The 23,601-nt window shown below is 38.5% G+C and overlaps 3 protein-coding genes across 3 annotated transcripts; all 3 read left to right on the top strand.

The window, feature by feature from the left end:
• Positions 1-6,314: 6,314 nt before the first annotated feature.
• LOC113695955 (glucomannan 4-beta-mannosyltransferase 9) lies at positions 6,315-12,015 on the top strand. The gene is made up of 9 exons (XM_027215195.2): positions 6,315-7,249; positions 7,413-7,511; positions 7,715-7,967; positions 9,548-9,658; positions 9,956-10,092; positions 10,322-10,435; positions 10,571-10,770; positions 11,109-11,303; positions 11,458-12,015. The coding sequence occupies exons 1-9, from the start codon at positions 6,920-6,922 to the stop codon at positions 11,618-11,620; spliced, it is 1,602 nt and encodes a 533-aa protein (XP_027070996.1). The 5' UTR covers positions 6,315-6,919; the 3' UTR covers positions 11,621-12,015.
• Positions 12,016-13,333: 1,318 nt separating this feature from the next.
• Positions 13,334-16,134, top strand: LOC140008334 (uncharacterized). The gene has a single exon (XM_072052290.1). The coding sequence runs from the start codon at positions 13,392-13,394 to the stop codon at positions 15,858-15,860; it is 2,469 nt and encodes an 822-aa protein (XP_071908391.1). The 5' UTR covers positions 13,334-13,391; the 3' UTR covers positions 15,861-16,134.
• Positions 16,135-17,763: 1,629 nt separating this feature from the next.
• LOC140008336 (peroxiredoxin-2E-2, chloroplastic-like) lies at positions 17,764-18,791 on the top strand. The gene has a single exon (XM_072052292.1). The coding sequence runs from the start codon at positions 17,942-17,944 to the stop codon at positions 18,635-18,637; it is 696 nt and encodes a 231-aa protein (XP_071908393.1). The 5' UTR covers positions 17,764-17,941; the 3' UTR covers positions 18,638-18,791.
• The last annotated feature ends 4,810 nt before the right edge of the window (positions 18,792-23,601 follow it).

A 23,601-nucleotide genomic window follows, 5' to 3' on the forward strand; every position in this document is an offset into this window, starting at 1 on the left:
CACGGTGATTAGTTAGAAAATATGTCATTATAGGAAGGTTTATCGATCAATCGAGTAACTATGGGAAATTAAAATTTTTGCAAGAAATAGTCAAATCTAAACAGTACATATGATGATGATGGTGTCAATATCTCATCGTGCCAAGTCTATGAGTTGGTAAGAGGCTGCGAAAGACGAAGACCTGTTTATTTAGAGAATCCGATGCGGTAGATCGACGTTTCATAATCTAAACGTATTTCATTGAAATTGATTATAGGACAGAGTTTTCAATTATTAACAACAAAAAAAAAATTCGTTAAATTTTTGCACAAGCTACTAACTTGGTTGGTTTTCCCACCAAAAAAAAAGAAAAAGAAAAAAGAGTCTATGATATCATTCTTCGTGCCGTTAACCACTGTGAAGCAATTCAATCTGCAAGGCCCGACTGAGGAACAAAAGCTTCGGGGCGTTTCGGGGATTTGAAACCCAAGGCACAAAATGTTTTCAACCACCAAATTATATGTTTGCGGATATTCTCTGCATTCTTCTCATTGTGCCGGGGAACTTCCAGGGCACGGTACAGATAGATAGTGCGATCAAACAAACGTTAGATGTTTCAATTGTAAACTCAAATGCTGCTATGGCATGCCATTGATTTACGGGTGCCCAAACATTTAAATAAATTTAAAAAGAAGAACGCAAAAAGAAGGGAGAAATTCTAACACAGCGACTAAATGTTGTGCGTACGTTGAGGGGTGTTGAGAGATCATGGACAGTCGAGCAGTCTCCATAACATGTCTGTCTGTTTTTTTTTTTTTTTTTTTTTCAATGTCTAGCTGTAGCAGCTGCGAACTGAAACGACAGCGCGTGCCACGAAACAATTCCCCCAACTCCATCAACTCGATCCTGAATAATTCATCGCTCCACCTAACAAAGACTTGCTAGTATATATGTACGCATGCATCCTAGCTAGAACTTGTATCAGTATATATTCCTTTCTGGCAAAGTTTGAATAGCGTATATGAAAATTGCGTGCCCTCGCGGATTTAGCCACGTGGTAGCAGCGTTTCCTTGGGACATTCAGGTTCGGGTTCGAAACTGCGCTATGGGGACGCCTGTGCACTTATCGTACCTTGGTCGGATTGGGGCGTCGGACTCGAGTCACAGGGAATTAGTCGGACCCTGTAAGGATTTACTCGGACACTCCTGAAAATTACGTTGTCCTCCTTTCTTGAGGTTGTAGCGGTTTTTGAAATTATAATAATATTATATAGGAGGAGTGCTCAATGGTGGCGAACTAAATTGCGTTGTTCCTGTTCGATTCCTCATCACTGTGGCAGTACCTGTGAATTAAAGGCAGCAATTTCTACTACTGATACAAGAGTCTTTACAAGGCAAGGGGAAAAAAAAAGTGATTTGTGTAAGAATCTGCAAGTCCACGGAATGGTGACGCAAGGGGTTCTACCCAAGTCAATCCATGGACAAATCTTTTGTCAGGTAGCAGCTTTGAGAAGTCTCTAAAGCGAGAAACGCCAATGCTAGCTGCCGGAAGATATTATAGCAGATGATTACGTTCTTCCAGGGAAAGTCCAAATTGGATACATTCATCCGTTTCAGCTCTATTAGGAGGCTAAACAATGCAGCTTACTCTTTAAGTATTCATTAAGTTAGATAGGAATTCCAACTGCTAATTTTGTTCTTACCAAGAAGTATACATCCAAATATAATAATTAAATCCACGGTCAAGTGTGCATGAAAGAAAAGAACAAGTGTGGGGCCCAAAATATATATGATATTATCTTGAAAATTTTGCGTTTGGATTGCATTTTCCATCATTTTTCATGAAAAAATTACTGTAGCAATTTGATATATGTGAGGAAAAAAGGTGATAGAGAAATATGATCACGGAAAACGATAATATTTTCCGACGGAAACAAGCAATCCAAACAAGGCCTCATCGAGAATCTTAAACTTGTTCTTGCTTTTATGCTCGAGTTGGTAGATGGATTAATGTGACAAGCTTGCTAGCTTGTAGTTGTAGACCCATTATCTTTCTATATATAAAAAAGTATGAGGAGAGAGTTTGGCATTGAAATTTCACGTCATCTTTTATTTTTTTTATTTTCATTCTCACAAAAATAAATATTTACTAAAGTTTAGTAACTTCTTATAATTTTTACATCCAATAAATTTTTTAATTTGCCAAAAAAATCATAACTTCTTTCTTTTTCAAAATATAAAACTTCCATTGGTTTTAATAAAAACAACTTAATATTTTCTAATTTGCACACCTTTCTAATTTGCAACTTAATATTAAAGTTTTACGTGATCTTTTAGTTTTCCAATTTTAATCTCACAAAAAATAATTAATTAAGTTTATTTAACTTCTAATAACTTCCACTTCCAATATATAGCTCTTTTTTTTCCTTTTAAAAAAAATCTCTTTTTTATTGTTTGCCAAAAAATTCATAACCTCTTCTTTTTTTTTTTTCTCTCAAGAAAAGAAAACTTCTAATAACTTCAGTTGGTTTTTTTTTTAAATAAGACAACTTAATTTTTTTTCCCCCAAATAGTTATTATAACGTGAGAAGTTTTTGCGAAAGTTTAAACTGGAGTTTTGCAGTACTGGTTGGGTACGTAGATATTTGCCTGTATCGTTGACCAGATTGACAGATTTTTGTAGCTTTACCGCGAGGTCTTTGTACCATTATATATCATTCTAAAATGGCGTACAACGTGGGTCAATTCATTTGGTCCAACTGTATTCAGAATGAACACAAGGTTAGTTCCGTTTTCCCATCATTTTACTCATACTTCCCCATCATTGATTTCTTTTCTTCTTGTTTTGGCAAAGCAACAAGAAACCATATGAAGTAATAATAAGTATGTATCCATTGATGCCAGAACTAGAAAAAGATGTTTGAACTTTGAAGTACTTGGAACCCATCCTACTAAACCGACTTGTGAAACTGAAGCATTTGATTGATGAGACATGTTTCTTTAACAGGGCAACAATGGCTATCTCCGAACTGGACTGCTTTTTGTTATTCCCATTATTGTTTGCTTTGTACAGTATCACCGGATGTTGACTGACTCAATAGTTTGCCTGTCTTAGGGCTGCAAACGAGTCGAACCGAGTCGAGTTTTGAGCTAATCGATCTGAGTCTCGATTAAATTTTATCAAACTCAAACTCGAGCCGGCAATTTTCAAACTTGAGCTTGACTCGAATCAAGTCGAGCCGAGCTCGAGCTCGAAAAAAATAAAAAATAATTATTTTATTTTTAAAAAATAAATAAAATAATATTTTTTCTTAATAAATAATAAAATATCAAGGATATATACGTAATTTTACTATAAAAATAAAAAATAAAATATATATATAATATACGTAATTTTATTATTAAATAAAAATAAAAATAAAAAAAAATATATACTCAAACTTGCGAGACTAACGAGTTTAATATTTTGAACTCGAGTTTGACTCGAGCCGGCTCGAGCTCGACTCGAACTCGATTAATATCGAGCTTGACTCGAGCCGCTCGCGAGCGGCTCGATTCGTTTGCAGCCCTAGCCCCTCTGATGTTAACAAGAAACGAGGCAGCAGCAGCAGCAGCCGCTTGCGAGCGGTTCGATTCGTTTGCAACCCTAGCCCGTCTGGTGTTAACAAGAAAGGAGGCGTTAGCTGCTGCTGCTGCTACCCAGTTTCACTCTCCCAAACTCGAACCTTTGCGTGGAAAGCTGATCCTCTTGACATTCTACAAAGTCCATGATTTTAAACAAAAATAAAACCTTTTAGAAGTTGAAATAAGTAGCTCCATATTTCGACAACATTAACGTTTCTATTACTACTAGAAAGCTAGCTGTAATAAGTATCTCCCGGCAAGAAACTCAAGCTACTAGAAAGCTAGCTGTAACAAGTACTATCTCCCGGCAAGAAACTCAAGCTTCACGTAATTAATTAACTGGAGAGAGATATCTTTTCATGTGTACATCTGTCCGTATTTTCATGTGCGTATATATGACAAATTATAACAGTTGGGAGGTCGTAGTTGTAGTAGGTTACTTATGATGATTAATACGTTTTAACACGAACCCCTCAACTTTTAATAATTATAGCGTCATTTCTTTATCTTTTCCCTTTCCGATGAATTAATTAATTTGTCTTCATTCGAAGTTTCGAACACACAACAGATGATTTGCAGACTCTGCATTTTGAATTAAGCGAAAAAAGTTTCTTCAGGAGCTGAGTCTGACTTATGTGTGCTGAGGATGATGAGTTACACAGACAATCACTGCTCCCCGCTCCGGTGGAGTTTATTAATTGAAATTACGATTAAAGTAAAATAATTATAGGAAATAATTATTATGACTGTTTTGACAAACAAAATTAAAGTATGCGAGGGCTTTGTAACCTGGAAGGGAACCCTTCAAGACCAAACAAGTCATCCAAAATATTAGTATTAAACTCCAGCACTCCACCTCCTGCTGGAAAAACCACTTTTTGTTTAATTTCATATGTGGACATCCTAACGAAGGTCAGTGACTTAATTTGACAAGCATCTAATTCTAAAACCACTTTCTAGAGGCTCTCTTGTTTTTCTAAAGCTTTCAATTTGATTAGACAGACATTACTGTTGCGATCATTTATTTGATTTGCCAAAAAAATAAACAGTTTTTGGGTAATATCGATCGCGTGCATTTCTCTAGTTTATCGTGTGTTAATCATCAAGCTAATAATTGACAATCTTTTCATGGTGAAGTTCAGTCTCATCACGTGAGACGCGCATGATATTAAGAAAAGATAAATACATCCTGAATGAGATTAATTATTGGGAGTATGATGCAAGTGCTACATGCAAGTAAAAACAAAAAAACAAAAAAAAAAGCACAAATTGGCCCTCAATGTTTGAGAATTTTATCGACAAATACCTAGTTTCTTTGATTTCACCATGCGTATCTCGTGCTCGTGTCACTGAGCCTTAGGGCACTTTCACAGGGTCTACTTGAACGCCATGGATCTCGTCTGGAGAAGTTATACCATAACAGAGACAAAATGGGAAACATGAAATATCAAGCGGGGGAATTTTAAGGTTAACCCTAATATCAGTGTAGAATGTATATTCTCATGAGTAATCAAAATCAAACCTCGAGCCGTTATCTGCTTCTAGCCCAGTTAGTGGTGGCAGATTAATTTTCATAGCCAACTTGAGAGTCCGCTAGGTGACATAGTTTGAATTGATAATGACTTACCAACTTATGTTCGAAAGTCACCAAAAACATTTCTAAGAAATGTTTTTCTCAAGAATATTACTAAATTTGGAGAAGAATCTTGAAAAAATACAAAAAAAAAAGGGAAAATGTTATTTGCACTCCTATTTTTGTTAATCACACTCCCACCATCACTTTAATTTTATAGGTTTCATTTATTAGACTATATAATAAAACAAATAGTGAAAATGCTAACAATAAAAAATGCAGCTCAAATAACGAAATACTTTTCAACTTCTTTTGGCTTGATTAAACTTTTAGTGGAGTTAAGAGGGAGCTAATTTGACATCTTTAGGGCACTCATTGAGTTATCTGAGTCAAAGAATGCCGGAATTAACATAAATAGAGGCTTGATATCTACCCCCACCGAGGAAGAAAAAATTGTTTTGATTAAGATCAAAAGCGAATTACCCAAAAGGCCATTGAGCTGTCACATAGATAGTGACCGTGAGAGGGCACTTGTGTCAATTCGGCATAATTTCCCCGGAATCACTTCATCTGCTTGTCCGTTTCATTGATCTCCCAAAATTAATTCTCATTCTTTATTTTCCAAACAAAAATTTAAAAAAAAAAATTAAACGTTAATGAGCGTTGTTGCGTTCGGAGTTAATTACCTTACCAAAATATGGAGATTATTACATAATTATACACGTAGGAATATCAAAGAATGAGCTGTCTGACTGACGTAATTGGTCGGAGGGCCTGCATGCCGGGAACTGCATGTAACAGCCGGCGGTGAGTTCCACATTGTCATTCAATTATTGCACGTATAAATGTCAACCGCACACCAGAACCAAAATAATGTACAAATTGAAAAAAAAAACACATGACATTATTGTTGGCCTTGGCATTTGTGCTCTGTGGTTCTAGACGATATACTACGAATGAGAAGAATTTGAAAGCTTGTAACCAAAAAACAAAAAAAGTTTCGGAAAAAAACTTTTAATTGAAAGAGTTGGTAGAGCAAAAACAAGGGGTAAAAATAGAACAGACCCGAACTAGAAATCCCAAACAAACCTTCTATAAAGAGTGATTCTCTTTCTCCTCTCTCTCCGCCCTTCTCTCGCCCGTCGACAATCTCTCTCTTCCGTATTTTCCCTCTCTCTGTTTCTCTATCTGGTCTCCTGCAAACATACATTTGCAGCCATTGCAGGCATTTTTCTGCTTTTGCTGCTCTTCTTTTGATTAAAGAAGCCAAAAAACCCTTAGCGTTTTGGTATATTCTGAGAGGTAAAGAAAGGGCCCCCAAAAAAAAAAAAAAAAAAAAAAAGAAAGAAAGAAGAAACCCTCTTCTTCTTTCTTTTCCCCCGTGAACATATCCTAATTCTGCATCACATTGCGGAGGGTTTATTTCAGATGTTATTTTGCGTCTCAAAGGGTTTAATATTTTGAGATATTCAGTCAAGAATCTTTTAGACCTTCCTAAATTTAGTGGGTGGTTCGAGCTAGATAGTGTCTCTGACATTCCAGCTCTGCCACCATTGTTTGTTTTGCGTATCCAAGAAGCAAAAATCAGAGGAAAAAGAAATTAACAAAATTCTTTTGCTTTTCGCAAGGAAAAAGCTTTATATACGTTGAGCTGTAGATCTGTTGCCTGCTTACCTCTAAGAAACTCCTCTTCTTTCCTCTGTTTTTGTCCGTACTCTATTTTCGTGGCACAAAAACAGAGAAATGGATAGGCTTCCATCCGCCACGCTTCTTCCGGATGGCTTTATAGGGGGCAGAGATGATATGACGGAGCAATTTAGCATGGTCTGGGCTCAGATCAAAGCACCATTGATCGTCCCGCTCCTTAAACTCGCTGTCATGGTTTGCTTGATCATGTCTGTAATGTTGTTTATTGAGAGGGTGTACATGGGCGTAGTGATTTTGCTGGTGAAGCTGTTTGCGAGAAAGCCCGAAAAGCGCTACAAATGGGAGCCTATAAAAGATGATTTGGAGTTGGGCAATTCAGCTTACCCTGTGGTTCTTGTTCAAATCCCAATGTACAATGAAAAAGAGGTCCTCTCCTTTTTTCTTTATCCTTTTATGCAGACCCATCAGGATTTTCACTCGCCCCATTCCCCTGTTAATTTGCAGTCTATACTACTACTGTTACATGATTCACCCCCCTTTTTCCATCAGGGACTAAATTATTCATGTATATGTTAAAAAAAAAAAACAGGTGTATCAGCTCTCCATAGGAGCTGCATGCGGCCTTTCTTGGCCATCCGATCGTATTATAATTCAAGTCCTCGACGATTCAACAGATCCCATTATCAAGGTACAGACACTATACCAAATCAAAACGAAGCCACCAAGCAAGCATAAAACCTCCATTTGCTTTTTATAGCAAGAATGAGTTTTGGAATCTTGAAAAGAACCAGCAATTTCTGACGTCTAGAAGTTGCTGGGCTATTTATGGTTGGTCTGCAAAATTGACTGATGCTTTTCTTGTTATTGGCGCTGCGTGCAATAAATGGGCAGGCATTGGTGGAAACTGAATGCCAGAGATGGGCAAGCAAAGGGGTTAATATTAAGTACGAGATTAGAGACAACAGGAATGGTTACAAAGCTGGAGCATTAAAGGAAGGCCTGAACCATGCCTACGTTAAGCAATGTGATTATGTAGCCATTTTCGACGCAGATTTTCAACCTGAGCCTGATTTCCTCTGGCGAACCATCCCTTTCCTGGTTCACAATCCACAACTCGCCCTCGTTCAGGCTCGTTGGAAATTCGGTAATTTCCATTCCACCACTCTGCAGCACAAATTATTTCTACTTCTTTAATCTAGCTACGAGTCTGGTTAGAAAATGGAATAAGCGAAATTGATTTTCAACTGTAGACAATTTGCATAGTCCCGTTGTTTCCCTTATAATTGTGATTGGTGTACCAGAAACAGCTCTGCTTGGTTTAGCTCGTAATAATAAGCAACTAGCTAGTCGTTGACTCGTAGATTCATAGATATATATATATATATATAGTTGCAACATCATTTATTTAGTGAATTACATGGTTTAGCTATTTGTAGTATCTCCTACTCTAGCCCTCTAAAAGTGTCGGTGACAATCTTCTACCACACAAGGCAGAAAATTCGGCCGCCCATTTTGTTTTGGCGTGCCATATCTTTTTATCAGAATCACAAAAGCAGGAGGATGTATTAAAAATAATCGTCGTGTTTCTTCTAATAGTGGTATTTAGTTGTTGGATGCATAAATTCCATAATTGGTTACTACTAATTAACCACCGCCAATGTATTAAGGCTTGGTGGGATGGGTGGCAAGGGTTCAAACTTTACCTCTCACCAATTTATTACAATTAAATGTGATTTTGCTTAAAAAATTCAGTCTGGTTCAGCGATGGTTCGGTCCTCTTGAGATTACCTCAGGATATCTTCAGAGGATCTCTCCGGGCATTCCTCCTCCTCCTCTTATAATGTAGTGTACAGGAAGTTATTGTATCGACAAAAAAAAAAAAAAAAAAAAATTACTACTAATTCCTTGAGATACTAGTGCTAATGGCCCTCTGGATATGGACGCGTACAGTCATCATGTTGTGGACCCCAAGATATTGGGACCCAACATCCCATACCCACAAGGCCCATATATATTGTGAGTGAGACTTCCAGACTTGTTTTACTGTTCTAAAAATGTCTGGTGAACCGAAAACAAAAGGTTAGTACAAGTACACCTGGACCCTGGATATAGAGACGAAGGGTGATAGAAACAAATCCCCAAAGCTGTGTGTTTCGCTGTTTCTTGGTTTCGTGATTGTTGCGTTGGAAGTAGGATGGAGGGGTGGATGAAAATTAATAATATCGCTACCACCGCCTGTAGAGAAAAGCTGTGGACGTACAACGGTACAAGGCCCTAATTATGAAGTGGTGGATTTCGGGCCAGACTCCGGAGTCAGGCTTTGCCCACAAATCTTTCATTCTTATTGCTTCCCACCCACGCACATGTGCGGCCGTGGAATTGTTCGGTATGACCAAGGGCAAAGCCGTCTATTTGTCACAACTTTCTTCCCTCCTTATTATTATAATTACAAGGCAGCAGTTGCATGTGCTGTTTTAGTGGTGGACCGCCAAGCTATTCGACAACTTGCATCTGTTTCTCCAGCGACTATTTTTCCTGGCTCACATCAGTACAATCAACGAGAATAATTAGCAATTTTAGGGACGAAAAGTCGGGGAAAGTAAATCTTGATCATTTTACTAGAATGTAAAGTAGAAGCACAGCAAGTTATTTACTACGTACATTTTTGTAGTATATTTGTTTGACTGACGCTTATTGGCACGGCACGTGGGGTTCTCTCTGCAGTGAATGCGGATGAATGCTTGATGACAAGAATGCAGGAAATGTCGCTGGACTATCATTTCACGGTGGAGCAAGAAGTGGGATCCTCCACCTACGCTTTCTTCGGCTTCAATGGTATGGTGCTAATCAACTTTCAAGAACCATGCTTCCTTTCCAGCGAGTCTGCTTGTTGAATGTTAATGACTAACTAATCCTAGTACTCCTTTGAGCTCTCCGTTTAGTGATCGTGAATGTTCCCTTAATTTTCATTTTTTAGGGGATCAACCATAGTTTTGAACTACTTGCTCTTTGATGAGTCGAACCCGGGAAGACATAATACATAATATTATTATTGTGTTATTCTCAATTATAGTGTATTAACTTGCCAGCCTCGAAGATGTCAATTTTCCTTTCTTTGTTCCTGAAATTCAGGAACTGCTGGTGTGTGGAGATTGGCTGCAATTGATGAGGCTGGAGGCTGGAAGGACCGCACAACAGTCGAGGATATGGACTTGGCTGTCCGAGCTAGTCTCCGGGGCTGGAAGTTTGTATACCTTGGTTCTCTGGTGGTACGCAGCTTTTCCAGCGTCTCATGCATTTTGTTGCCTAAGAATAGAAAGTATCAGTAGGAGCAGGACCATTTCCTACCAATTCTGATGAATAAGGCACAGAGAGAGTGCAACAGATAAAACAAGTAACCAGATTAATGAGCCACTGTATCGGAAAATACGGCTATCATTCTTAAGAACTACTAACAAAATATCTCTAACAACTCCGTATTTATTTTCATTCTTGTAGGTAAAGAATGAATTGCCAAGTACTTTTAAGGCGTATCGTTATCAACAGCACCGTTGGTCATGTGGCCCTGCCAATCTTTTTAGAAAAATGGTCATGGAAATTATAAGAAACAAGGTTTGTCCCTTTTTAACCTTTTCCTTGGTGTTTCTCTCTTGATGAACCTATTACATCATACAATCTATCTAATCCATTGACTTTTTTTTTTTTTTTTGGCAATTTTCCTTCTCGTCCTTCTCTTTTCATTTGCAGAAAGTCACTTTGTGGAAGAAGGTTCATGTGATTTACAGCTTTTTCTTGGTTAGAAAGATCATAGCCCACCTCATCACATTTGTGTTCTACTGTGTACTTTTGCCGAGCACTGTACTAGTACCTGAAGTTCAGGTCCCGAAGTGGGGAGCGGTCTATATTCCTTGTGTCATTACCCTACTCAATGCAGTTGGAACTCCAAGGTTTGGTTTCCTCAACAATTATTCTCATCAACTAACTTAACTGTGTTGCATTCGTATGGTGGGCTAGAAATGTAACAATCGTGATCTTTAGTAGAAATTCATGTTAAAGGATATCTATTTTACATGTTAATTACGTACATGGTGAATTTTCTATGAATTTTATCAAGGACTGGTAGTACTTCTGTGTGTGTGTGTGTGTTCAATCTGTCAATCTTAGATCATCACGTACCAGTATTTGTGAATCTTGTTTCTTGCATTCGATTGGGAACTACGTTTCCTGAAGTAACTGAAGAATATCGAGATTTTGGCATTCATGCTTATAGCGTTTCATAATGTAGATCACTCCACTTGATGGTTTTCTGGATTCTATTTGAGAATGTCATGTCTCTCCATCGGACAAAAGCAACCTTCGTTGGCTTGTTGGAGTCTAGTAGAGTGAATGAATGGGTCGTCACTGAGAAACTTGGGGATGCTCTCAAGAACAAGTCAGCCGTAAAAGCAATCAGAAAACCTCGATTTAGGTTTGGAGAGAGGTAAAGAAATCTGTTTTTAAGCTTTATTGATGCAAAGCTTACTTAGTTCCCTGACTCTCTTATACAATAACTTACAGCAGCAGTATATAGCATGCCAAGAAAGTTTTTGTCCCGTGATCATTGATGATTTCATACATCTTCTTATTGCCAACAGACTTCATCTGCTAGAACTTGGGACTGGCGCTTACCTATTCTTCTGCGGCTGTTACGATGTTGCATTTGGTAAAAACCACTATTACCTATATCTCTTCACGCAAGCAATCGCCTTCTTCATTGCGGGATTTGGCTATATTGGAACTTTTGTTCCCAACTCATAATGCCATTCCGGAACTGGAAGTGATTCCTTCCAAGTACATTTACCTTCCGAGTATATTGGTCGCCCTGGTTTTTTGTTGCGTCTCTGCTGCAGCACTTAGTAGAAGTGGCGTTCTCAGCAACCTCTCCTTGCAACTTTCACTTCACATTTTAGAGTATTTGCCCTTTAATTTTTTTTTTTTTTATTTTTTTATGTTTCCTTTATTATTTTTCCAGTTGCCTTTACTTGTAAAAAGAACAAAGATGGTCATTCTTTTAGGTTAGGCATAAGCATTCGAGTAATACCTCGAATCATTTGTTCTTGTGTATAGAACAGAAGTCCAGGGTTTTACTACAGAACAAAATGATTTTGCAAATGCTTCGCACTCAAAAGCGAAAAAAAAAAAAAAAAGAAGAATCTGCTGAAGTAAAGAACATTGCTTGTTCCAAATCCAAGCAGACGGGGAAAATTTTTTTTTTGTTTCTTCGAATTTCCTCCTCTATCTGAGGTTTATTTTATTAGCAATAAATTCTAGAGAGATGGAAAAAATCCTTGGCGCAGCATCATTTACATAGTGAAATTGTTAAACAGACTACTGTGAAGTGTTTTTCTTCTCCTGTCTTATCATTCGATCTGTGATGCCCAATTTAACATCAAACTGAACAACTGAAGAGAACCCCTCCCCACCAACCACCATCACAAAACAAGGTAGGGGGGCAGGGGGGGAGGGATGAGACTCAAGAAGAGGGGAATTTGAACCCAGTTGCTTTACTCATCAAAACTATTGTACTCAGAGCACCTTTTAGGCGTTGCAACGATCTTGTAGTACTTCATATTCCTTCTCTCGCTTCAAAGATGTGCTACCATCTTTGCAAAACACTACTGCAGAACAACCACCTCCAACTGAAGCAGTCTGATGCTGCCATCATGGAAACGAGTAATTAATTATACAACTTTTGTCAAAAGTTAGAATTAGACAACGACCACCCACTTATTATTCTGTTTCCGAGCACACCATTCTTCACTAAAAATAAATAAACAATGGCTTGAAATTTGTATTGTGAAGCGTGCACACAAGTTGCTCTGCATTCAGGGACCCGTAATGGTTGATCAACGCCAACAGCCCTTTCCTTTCCTGCATCTTCATAAATGCTCCTACTGTGCAATGATTCATAAACTGACAATTCATTGAAGTGTAGGTGAAATATAGCACTCCACTAATAACCATTCAAAGACAGATTACTGTCAATTCTATGGAAATGATGCTATGCCGCCTGGTAAAAGAATTTTTTAATCCGAGAACATCAATATATTGCCTCTCGCAGGATGCACGCACTAAGCTGATGGATAGGATTGAAGATTCAGTTGGGATCCTCTATGCCGCTGCTCGGTGTCAAATTCAGTATCAATCCTACTTATCATATGATGGTAGAAGAAATTTAAATGACTAGCACACGATAAATTAAATAAACAGGACACTTGACATAAATATAAAAGTGACGCTGAATTGTTATTGAAAAAGTGACACTAAGGACTTGGTCTGTGGCCTGGCCCTGTAAATCACAATGTCACATATCCAATTGTTTTGGTTTGATGCTCGACTTGGGCTTTTAGTTGAGGTCCATAAGAACAAGTCCTCCAGGACCATGACAGAAAAGCCCAATTCTAATCAAATCTAAGCGGCCGAGGCGTATGGACTATGGAAGGCTAAAGGCCTCATTCAACGACTAGAATAGAACGAATCTCAGAACCGAGAAGACGGCGAGTCTTTTCAAACGTAGGACGGTGGGAAAATGGGGAAACGGATCTGTCTTCTCCTTCCCTCCAAATTTCTCCGCCACAATCCCCCTCCGAATTGCAAATTCCTCTGTTCTCACTCTTCACTCTCAGCCATTCCGGATGAAACAAACGCCACCTCCTCCATCACCAATGACGGAGCCGTCCCTGCCGACGAAGATCTCCAAGAGCAGCTCCGAAATCTTCGGATATTACTCCAACAGAACCGCACCGAAACTGCAAAGAGGCACCTTAAGACCCTCATTGATTCCCATTCCGTCTCTCAACTTTACACGCTCTTCTCCTCCTCCTCCTCCTCCTCCTCCTCACCTCCACCGGTAAAGCCCATGTTTTTCAACATGCTCTTGTCAATGTACGCTGAATCAAAGCGCCCCATTGAGGCCACGGAAGTCTATAATCTGGTCAAAGAAGATGGTAGTTTTCCTTCCCTCTCTGCTTTTAACCTATATCTTGAATCACTGGTTACTTCAAGTGAGTATAATAAGGCCCTCGAGGTGTTTTCTCACGCGGTAGTTCGGGGCGTTCGGATTGACAAGTTTAGCTACGGTAAGGCCATACAATCTGCCGTGAAGTTAGGGGATTTGAAAGGGGCATTGGAGAAAATGCAGTCCATGCAAAAATGTGGAATGAAGCCCAATGGTTTTGTGTACAATGTTCTGATAGGAGGTCTGTGTAAAGAGAGGAGGGTGGAGGATGCACGGAAGCTGTTTGATGAAATGGTGCATAAAAGAGTGATGCCTGACAGGGTGACTTACAATTCACTCATTGATGGCTACTGTAAATCGGGGAATTTGGAGGAGGCGTTTAGTCTAAGGGAAAAGATGAAAAATGATTGTGTGAAGCCTAATATAGTCACCTTCAATACTTTGCTTGGTGGCCTTTGTAAGGCAGGGAGGATGAAGGACGCTACAAAGGTATTGGAGGAAATGGAGGTTCATGGGTTTGTTTTTGACGGACTTACCTATAGTATACTTTTCGATGGGCACTCAAGGTGTGGAAATGTGGATGCTTCGCTGGCTTTGTATGAGGAAGCTGTTCGAAAAGGGGTACCTTTGAATGAGTATACTTGCAGCATTTTGTTAAATGGGTTGTGCAAGGAAGGGAAAATGGACAAGGCTGAGGAACTATTGAAGAAGTTGATAGGCGATGGGCTTGTTCGGACAAAGGTGATCTTTAATACCATTGTGAATGGGCATTGCAGGGAAGGCAGTGTGGAAAAAGCTCTTTCCATTATTGGAGAAATGGAAAATGTTGGGGTGAAGCCAGATTGCATCACATTCAACACCGTGATCAATAAGTTCTGTGAATTGTCCAAGATGGATGATGCACACTACTGGGTTAAGAAGATGACCGAGAAGGGAATTTCCCCCAATTTACAGACATATAACATCCTAATTCAGGGCTATGGACGAAGTCGTCAATTCGAAAGGTGTTTCCAGATTCTTGAGGAAATGGAAAGCCATAACGTCAATCCTAACGTTGTTACTTATGGTTCTTTGATAAATTGCTTGTGCAAGGATGGTAGGCTTGTCGAAGCTGAAATAATCCTAAGGGATATGATCGGTAGAGGGGTTTTGCCAAATGCGCAAATATATAATGTACTTATAGATGGTAATTGCGCAAGAGGAAAGATTGATGATGCATTTAGGTTGTCTGATGAGATGATAAAATGTCAAGTAGACCCAACGATTGTGACATACAATATATTGATTAATGGGCTATGCAAAAAAGGTCGGGTGATGGAAGCTGAAGAATTGGCTTTGCAAATCGTAAGCAAGGGTCTAAACCCTGATGTCATTACATATAATTCCTTAATGTCAGGGTACTGCAATGCAGGTGATATCAGTAAGAGCATGCAGTTATATGAGAAGATGAAAGCATCGAGCATAACCCCTACCTTAAGAACATTTCATCCTCTAATTGCTAAATGCAAAACAGAAGAAACTGGACTGCTACAGATAGAGAAAATTGTACGAGAAATGTCCCACATGAACCTGATTCCTGATCGAGTTGTATATAATGAGCTCATTCGTTGTTATGTAGAGCATGGAGAGGTCGACAAAGCATTCTCTTTGCAGAATGAGATGGTAGAAAGAGGAATTAGTCATGATCGGATGACATACAATGGCCTGATATTGGGGTGCTTTAAGCAGTGCAAATTTGAGAAGGCAAAGGATCTTTTCGAGGACATGAGAGCTTGCAGATTGATTCCTAATGCGGAGACATATAACATGTTTATTGACGGACACTGCAAGCAGAAGGATTTTTTAGGGGCATATATTTGGTATAGGGAAATGCTTGAAAATGATCTCTACCCACCTATCGCTATTTGCAACGAACTACTCTCAGGCCTCAGAGAGGAAGGGAAGTTTGAGGAGGTCCGTATAATTTGCTCTGAGATGAGTGTCAAAGGAGTTCATGATTGGAGCTTGAACGAGGACCTCCATGCTGTTGCCAAAGTGTAGGGTGGAAGCGCATCGATAGCCCATCTCTTGTAACACTTTCTTAAGTTGTACATACTTTAGCTGTTCATTCTTCTGTTCTTCTAGCGCGGAAATGGGGTCATAAGCTGTGATGAATCCAGCAATACGCCATTCCTCTGTTGATAGTGAGGTGATGATATTTATTGTATGTTTCCGATGTCATCAAATTGCTGAAGAATGCGTTGCTTGGTTACGTATCCGTTTGTTCAATGCTTAGCCTACAGGCTACGGTTAACCTTAGTTGGAACCGACTTCAGATGCTGTTTCTTTCTCTTTTCCCTTTCGTCATTTATTAAACTCAGCTGTATCCTTCGCTTTGCCCACTTACATCATACTACTTGATGTTGCTCTGCACCGTTGAGTTCTTCCTAGGCAGGCAATGGTAGTAACGTTGGGCCTCCGTAATAACTCCAAGACAAATTTTGGCTGCAAATGCGATTGCTTTTCATTCGGAACAATTTGAGCGCTTCAGCGAACTTGAGAAGTCAAAACCCGCAGATTAGTAAGGAGTAATTTCTAAGTCTTGCAGATATTAATATTACTATATCTAATGAGTTTTAATGAACTGCAAGAGAAACAAGTTTTTTTTTTCTTTTTTATACAGGTCAAACAAAGAAGAAGTTAATTTCATATACGATGGCATAAGTAGTTATCCTTTTTTTTTTTTTTTGACAAGATAAGGAGTTGAATAGGAGCATAATCATTTAAGAATGGGATTAAATTTTTGTTGACATATTCACTTGAGCTATTTGGATTCGGTTTGGGATATAAATGACTCAGCTACAATTTCATCGACTTGTTGAAAACATTTTTCTCCTCGTCCTCGTAAATTTTTGTTATTGTTTTGTTGTTTTTCCTTTTTGGTTTGTAAAACATCTGAGGTTTCTCTTGAGGTTTCTCATAATATCACTCAACTCTCCTGAAAATTTTAAAATCTCACTTACCTCCCATATTAGTTTGACAAGACTAAATATTTCTATTAAATGTCACAAATTGATAATATTACGCTTGCTCTTAATAGCCATTTAACAAAAAGCCAAAGCAAAATAAAATTTTTAGACCAAAAATGTTGTTTAAAGAAAACAAATTGTTATCTAATAATGGTCCATATTTCTCTATACGGAGGTTATGATGGGACAACAGAAGACGTGGATAAATTTAATCTAGTCAAAACCACCTATTTACGAGAATTTTCATAAGTAATTAATGCCTTGAAAAGTTTCATGGACAGATATAAAGGAAGTCAAAAAAGTTTTTTAAGAACTATGTTTTAATACACAATGTAGTTTAAATTGTGTTGAAAATTAAAATAATCTCTTCATATATATAGTTTGTAATATTAATCTTACTTATAGGGAAAAAACTCTATAAACAAGTCAAAATTTAAAAAATAATCAAAAAAAGATCCAATGACCAAATATATTTAGAAATATCCTTTTTGTTTGTTAAACACCGCGCATTATATTAGATAATAGTTGTTGTATATCTATAAAATTACTCGTTGTTGCATTTATAACTGCTCATATTTTCATATTTTTACTTTTTAACCATATTTTATTTTTTACTATTGTTGTGAGCATCATAGGTAGGATAACATAAGGGTAGTATTGGAACAAAAGTTTTATCTTTCTTGCATTTTCTCTAAAGGGGCTAAAATGTTACAAAAATGTCAATCTAAAGGAGGAGGTACATGAGATTTTAAAAACTCAAAGGGGGCTGGGTGATATTATGCAAAAAGTTAGGGGAGGTTTCTGAAATTATCCCTTAAAAAAAAAAAAAGTTTCCTGTCCCTCAAATCACGTGAAAACTTCTCCAACCATCACGTGATGGTTCCTTCCAGGATCCAAGCAAGTACTGCTGCCTTTGAGCCAGCTAGCGTGCGCTGCGTCTGCGTGCACAGCCCAATCCTAATTTCCTCCGCCCAAATCCCGTCCAGACACATACACCACCAGTAGGATTATAATACCTTAGCACTTGTAATCCATCATCAATTCATCATCATCCATCAAACTCTCTCTAGTCTTACTACCCTCCGGAGCCTACGCTACACGGTAACCGCAGCAATGGCAGCCGCAACCACCACATTCACCCTGACAAAACTCCTCTCCTCGACCCCAAAACCTCTCACCCCTCTCCTCTCCTCCAAACCCCTTTCCTCTTTCTCCTCCTCCTTCGCCGTCTCCCGGCTCCCCCTCAAACTCCATCACCCCCTCCACCTTCCCAAGCCCTTCCTCAGATTCTCCTCCACCCAGACAAAAATCTCCGCCACCATCTCCGTCGGGGACAAGCTCCCAGACGCCAGCTTATCCTACTTGGATGCCTCCAACGACGTCCAGACCGTGTCCATCTCCGACCTTACCGCCAACAAGAAAGCCATCCTCTTCGCCGTCCCCGGGGCCTTCACTCCAACTTGCTCCCAGAAGCACGTCCCGGGATTCGTGGAGAAGGCCTCTGAATTCAAGTCCAAAGGCGTGGATACCATCGCTTGCATTGCGGTCAACGATGCCTTCGTGATGAAGGCGTGGAAGGAGAATCTGAACATCACCGGTGACGATGTGTTGTTGTTGAGCGATGGAAATGGAGTCTTCACGAAAGCTATGGGGGTCGAGCTGGACTTGACTGATAAGCCAATGGGGCTGGGAGTTAGGTCTAGAAGGTATGCGATGTTAGTGGAAGACGGGGTTGTCAAGGTATTGAATTTGGAGGAAGGCGGAGCTTTCAATGTTAGCAGCGCTGAGGATATGCTCAAGGTTCTTTAAATTCTTATCTTTTATCTCATGTAGTTTTCTTTGTTCGAGGGATGTTGAAACGATGAGAAATGCTGCTTTTTTGTTGCGAATAAAAGGCTAGGGATAGAATTTTAGCTGTTGAGGATACTAATTTCTCTCTGAAAAAAAGGGGCTTTTGTGCGAATTAATGCGTTTCTGTTCTTGGTCAATCTGTAAGTTACTAGTTTCTACATTATTGTTCAAAGTCCTTTTTTTTTTCTTTTGAATTTGTGATTGTCTGAATGAAGTCAGTAATTGGGCAAAATACAATAATTGATTTGATTTCTCGTAGAAAAGAGCTATGACTATGTAAAGTTGAGAAGTTTGGGCGACGGATATAGTCATAGCGTGGTAGAGACTGTGAAGTTGGGAAGTTTGAGACAAGTGTGTTCTGGATGGATAAGAGGTAACCTGAATACAGCGTGGAGGAGAGTAGAGACTGGAGATATGGGCTGGACCTGGATGATAAAGAGGAGGAAGTTATGGGGCAAAATTGCTGAGTCGCGGTTTTGGGACCATGAATTACTGGACGTTATACATATAGTAACCTCTGATAACGATTAAAACTAAAAGAGTAGCTGAGCAAGGTCACAATGGCGAAAGTGTTTTTCTTCTTGGGGTGTGTCTTCTTCTCTTTCTAGTTGAGCAAGGTTACAATGGCAAGATTTGAGAAGCAAGCTGCTTCTTTCTTGGCAGCTTGATTCTTGCTTCTTTCTTGGCAGCTTGATTTAAAGTTTGACTCTGTTTAGCCTATGATGCTAGCTATCTTTTATTTCGATAAGGAGTGGGTTTTCCTTTCCACTAGTGAGTCTCGCTTTCATGCTGGTATAGCAAACTCATGTTCCAATTTTATCGGATGTCCCCCTAAGGGACAGCAAAACTTATGTTGGTACTGAAGATTTTTCTACTCTGCAACTTGCACGTACTGTCTGAAGCGTCAGATTTGCTGACAATTGTAAAACTCACGCTGGGAAGAGCACAGCAGTGGCTTGTGTCTGATGCGGTTAATACTTCAAACTGGATATCTCGGAGTTGGCAGTCCAGCAAAGTAAGCTCAGTGTTCAAAATTTTTTCCTTGGTTTGGTGAAGAAAACGGAAAGGTTGATACCTCATTCATCAGTCTTCCGCTTACTGTTTTCAATTTCTCTTTTAACACCGAATCGTTGGTGAAGCCACCACTTCTCCTGCCAAACAAACAATATAAGTAGTCATTTTGGCGCATGAAGTCTCATCCACCCCTATGATTCCAAATTTCAGCGACCACAGAAGTCGGTGTAAATGGGGTGTGATTATGGGTAGCAGCCGAGTTCCTTAAGCACGGATAGGGGTTTGTGATTCCAAAAAATGAACCTTTTGATATCAATCCGATCCCCCCTTATTGGCTCCGCTAGATGGTGGATACTAATCCATCTCATCAAATGAGATTATTATTTTTATCTAGGATGACAAATTTGTGTCAATGAAACCAACAACGAATTCGTAAAATTGAGGGGAAGTGAAAGTGTGATTAACGTATTATTTTTTTCTTAGTTTTGTTGTCTCAATAAAGCAGAGCATTTTGGTAGGCGTGAAAGTTGAGTACGGCCACCAAATCACGAGCATTTTGGTATGTTTTGATCACTTACTGCTAATTAGCACAGTAGATCGATCGATTTACCTCTGCCGTATTGATTCCAATCTAGTGAGTCTTTTGTATCGTTTAAGCTTCAACGCCCTTTTTTTTTTTATTCATCCTGATTAATTACTACTGTAAATTAGAACTTTTATTATAGTCGCAAAAGCTGACCATTCTCAGCTAACCTCCATGCACCTACCGCGCCTAATGGGCAGCCAGCCACTAGTACAAAGGGGAAAACATGAAAGAACGGGGCGAAGGAAAAAGCAGCCACGCCAAATTCCACATCGTTTCTTGGGGGTTAAGAGTTAGCTTATTAGTTTCTTGGGTGGTTTCAAGAATTACCAGCTTTTGATGTAAATACCTAATATTCAGGATTAGTAATTTACTTCTGATTTCTTCGTTGAAAGAAAAAGGAAAAAGCAGCCACACTAAACCAAAAGGAAAAAAAAAAATCAAAGGAAATGGATGCTGAGGAGGTGATTTCTGTCCTGCTGGAGTGAGCCCTCCGAACTGGTGAAGTGTCTTTATCCGGGACAGCCTCTAGGGCGAAATCACCTGCTTAGATTGCCGGAGGGGCTGATTCCCCCGGTGTAGCTTCGAAATTTAAGTTAGTTCGGTTGTATAGTAGTAAGAAAGTAGTAGGAAAAGTCTGTGTGGTTTTACCAGAAATTAATCATCCCCTATCCTGGTGGATACGCTGGGTATTTATAGGGAATTTGTTGGGAAGAGGGATTGGCCGCACGGGTCCCTAGAGATTGGAGATGGTCAGTGCATCTGGTGGATTTGACTGGTCTTTATGAAAAGGTTTGATTGGACACTCGCCAGGTTCAGACGGCATGTGTCAGAGCAGCTGTCCATCAGACGTCAGGCATGTCAGGTGTCATTTCCTATCTTTTGTAGGTGTCTGTTAGTCAGCTGTCACCTCGGTTAACGACCTCAATATTATAGCCGAGGTGATACTTAGGTTACGATCACCTTGATGAGTACTGTGCCGAGGTGGAGCCTCAAGGGGTATCAGAGTATAAGGCCTCGGACATTCCAGGCGAAATGACCATCCTCGGATGCCATCCTAGGCTTTGAAATTTATTCATAATAGAGTTCATAACAATTATGACTCCGATATGGAAAGTTGACTTATGAAATGCTTATATAAATTCATAGAAGAGAAGATAAATTATGGTGTCAAACATAACTCATTGATGAATGACATGTAAAACCATGCGCGAAGGGAATCAAAATCATGGTGATAGGGTAGCACTGCACGCCGCTTTTACCACCTTCACGTACGCCTGACTTTGGTTAGCGTGTACAGCGGGCGATTACAAATAATTTGCTGAATTGTGGAAACCAACGGCGATGTCAGGGGTCAACACTCAAAAAGTTAATTTGTCGGACTGGGAGTGTTTTTCAAAAATTAATTTTTTAAATATAATAAAAATTTTTAAAAGATATTCTAAAAAATAATCTAAAAATTAGTTTAAATTTTTAAAAAATATTTTAAAAACTCTTCTACTCTTAAATATTTTAAAATATTTTTTAAAAATATTTTAAAATATAATCTAAAAATATAAAAATTTTTAAAAACACCCTTAAAAATAGCTAATCCAGACGAAATAAAAGTCCGTCAAATATTCGTTTTTCTTCTGAATGAAAAATTGGAACTACGAGAATATTCCTCGTCATATCCTCAAATCCTAATTTTGCACCTACCAGATTTCTTTTCCCCCAAGCATTTGTTTCCATAGTCCAAGTGCCATTCAAATCATAGCCGCCCCGCGGTCGGACTTTGACACTGGAAGAACTGCAAAGAAATACTACTGCGAAACATAGCCGAACCAGCAATTTTCCGTCAAAAGATTGTATTAGAATAGATATTAGTACGCGCAAATTGATGAACTTTGAAGATATATTGACTGCTGTGTTGCGTTTTATTACCTATTTTCATATATTTTAAACTAATTCGATATATTATTGTTGAAAAATTCTTGATTTATATATTTTTAACGAACTGTTACGAATTTGTGTATAGTTTTAATGTTGTGATCATGTAGATGTTAAATTAATTTTAGAACTTAATAGTTATAGTAATCATATTAAGAAATTAAGGATCAGTAAGTGAATTTGGACTAACTCCGAATTAGACTTACACTCTGAATATTTTGTGACCTAAATATGAATTTCACATTTATCAATTCGAAATTGATAACCTGAAACCCGAAAAGCGGTACTAATTGTATGAGTTGAAGAACTTGTTAGAGCTCAAGTCAAAATGATCCGAATGACATTCCTAATAATTCGGCATTAGAATTCAATGATGGCCATAAGATAAATAATGGATGGCAAATGAAATGTTAAATAATATAATAAAAAATCCAAAAAGTATTGCATGTAAAAGTAGATTAGTCTCTTTTTGTTTGATTTACTAACAAGGAAACGTTATCTGTTCTCCTTTTTTTTTTATTTACACTCTCATTATTTATTTTATTATATAATCTAATAAATAAAAATTATTTGATTGAAATAATAATGGGAGTGTGAATAATAAAAATGAGAGTACCCATACCATCCGGATTATTATTTATTGTTCCCCCACATTTAATGGTTCTCTCAATTAAACCTCACTTATTTTACAACGGAAAATCCAGAGTCTTTTTTAATGGTGGTTCAACACGAGACAAGGCCCCTTACTAATACTTTTCACGTGATGGTGCAAATGATTTTAAGCCCTTAGTTTATATATAATTTTGAGCTATAAAAGAACATGTTGGTCCAAACTAATTAATGTATTGGTCTTCCTTATTAATTAACTACATGCAAAAGAAACGGGATTTTTATCCATGTAGGCTGCAAACAAGCTCGGCAACTAAAACATCTCATATATGAACAAAATTTCCCGTTGCGGGTATTAAAAAGACCAAAATTATAAAAAAGGAAAGGAAAAAAAACAAGAACAATAAAATACAACCTCGATGGCGTGGTTCGGTGGGGTGTGTTTAGAGCTGTTAAGTCAATCGAGTAGCTCGAAAACTCGTTAAAGCTCGAGCTCGGCTCGTTAATTTTGGTTAACGAGTCGAGCTCAAGTTCGAAACATGCTCGTTTAGTTAACGAGTCGAGTCGAGCTACTCGACTCGTTTGATACTCGAGTAGCTCGTTAGATCTCGTTAATAAAGGGTATATTTGTCATTTTAGAAATTAATATTATAAAATTTAAAAATTATAGGTTTTTATTAAGGTTAATTTGCATAGGGGTGGCAATTCGAGTCCAAATTAGGTTGGCGGGTCGGTTTGGGTTAACCAGTCAGAAATTTTGTTGACCCGAACCCGACCCGCCAACCCG

Source organism: Coffea arabica, chromosome 6c, assembly GCF_036785885.1.
Source record: "Coffea arabica cultivar ET-39 chromosome 6c, Coffea Arabica ET-39 HiFi, whole genome shotgun sequence".
Lineage (NCBI taxonomy): Eukaryota > Viridiplantae > Streptophyta > Magnoliopsida > Gentianales > Rubiaceae > Coffea > Coffea arabica.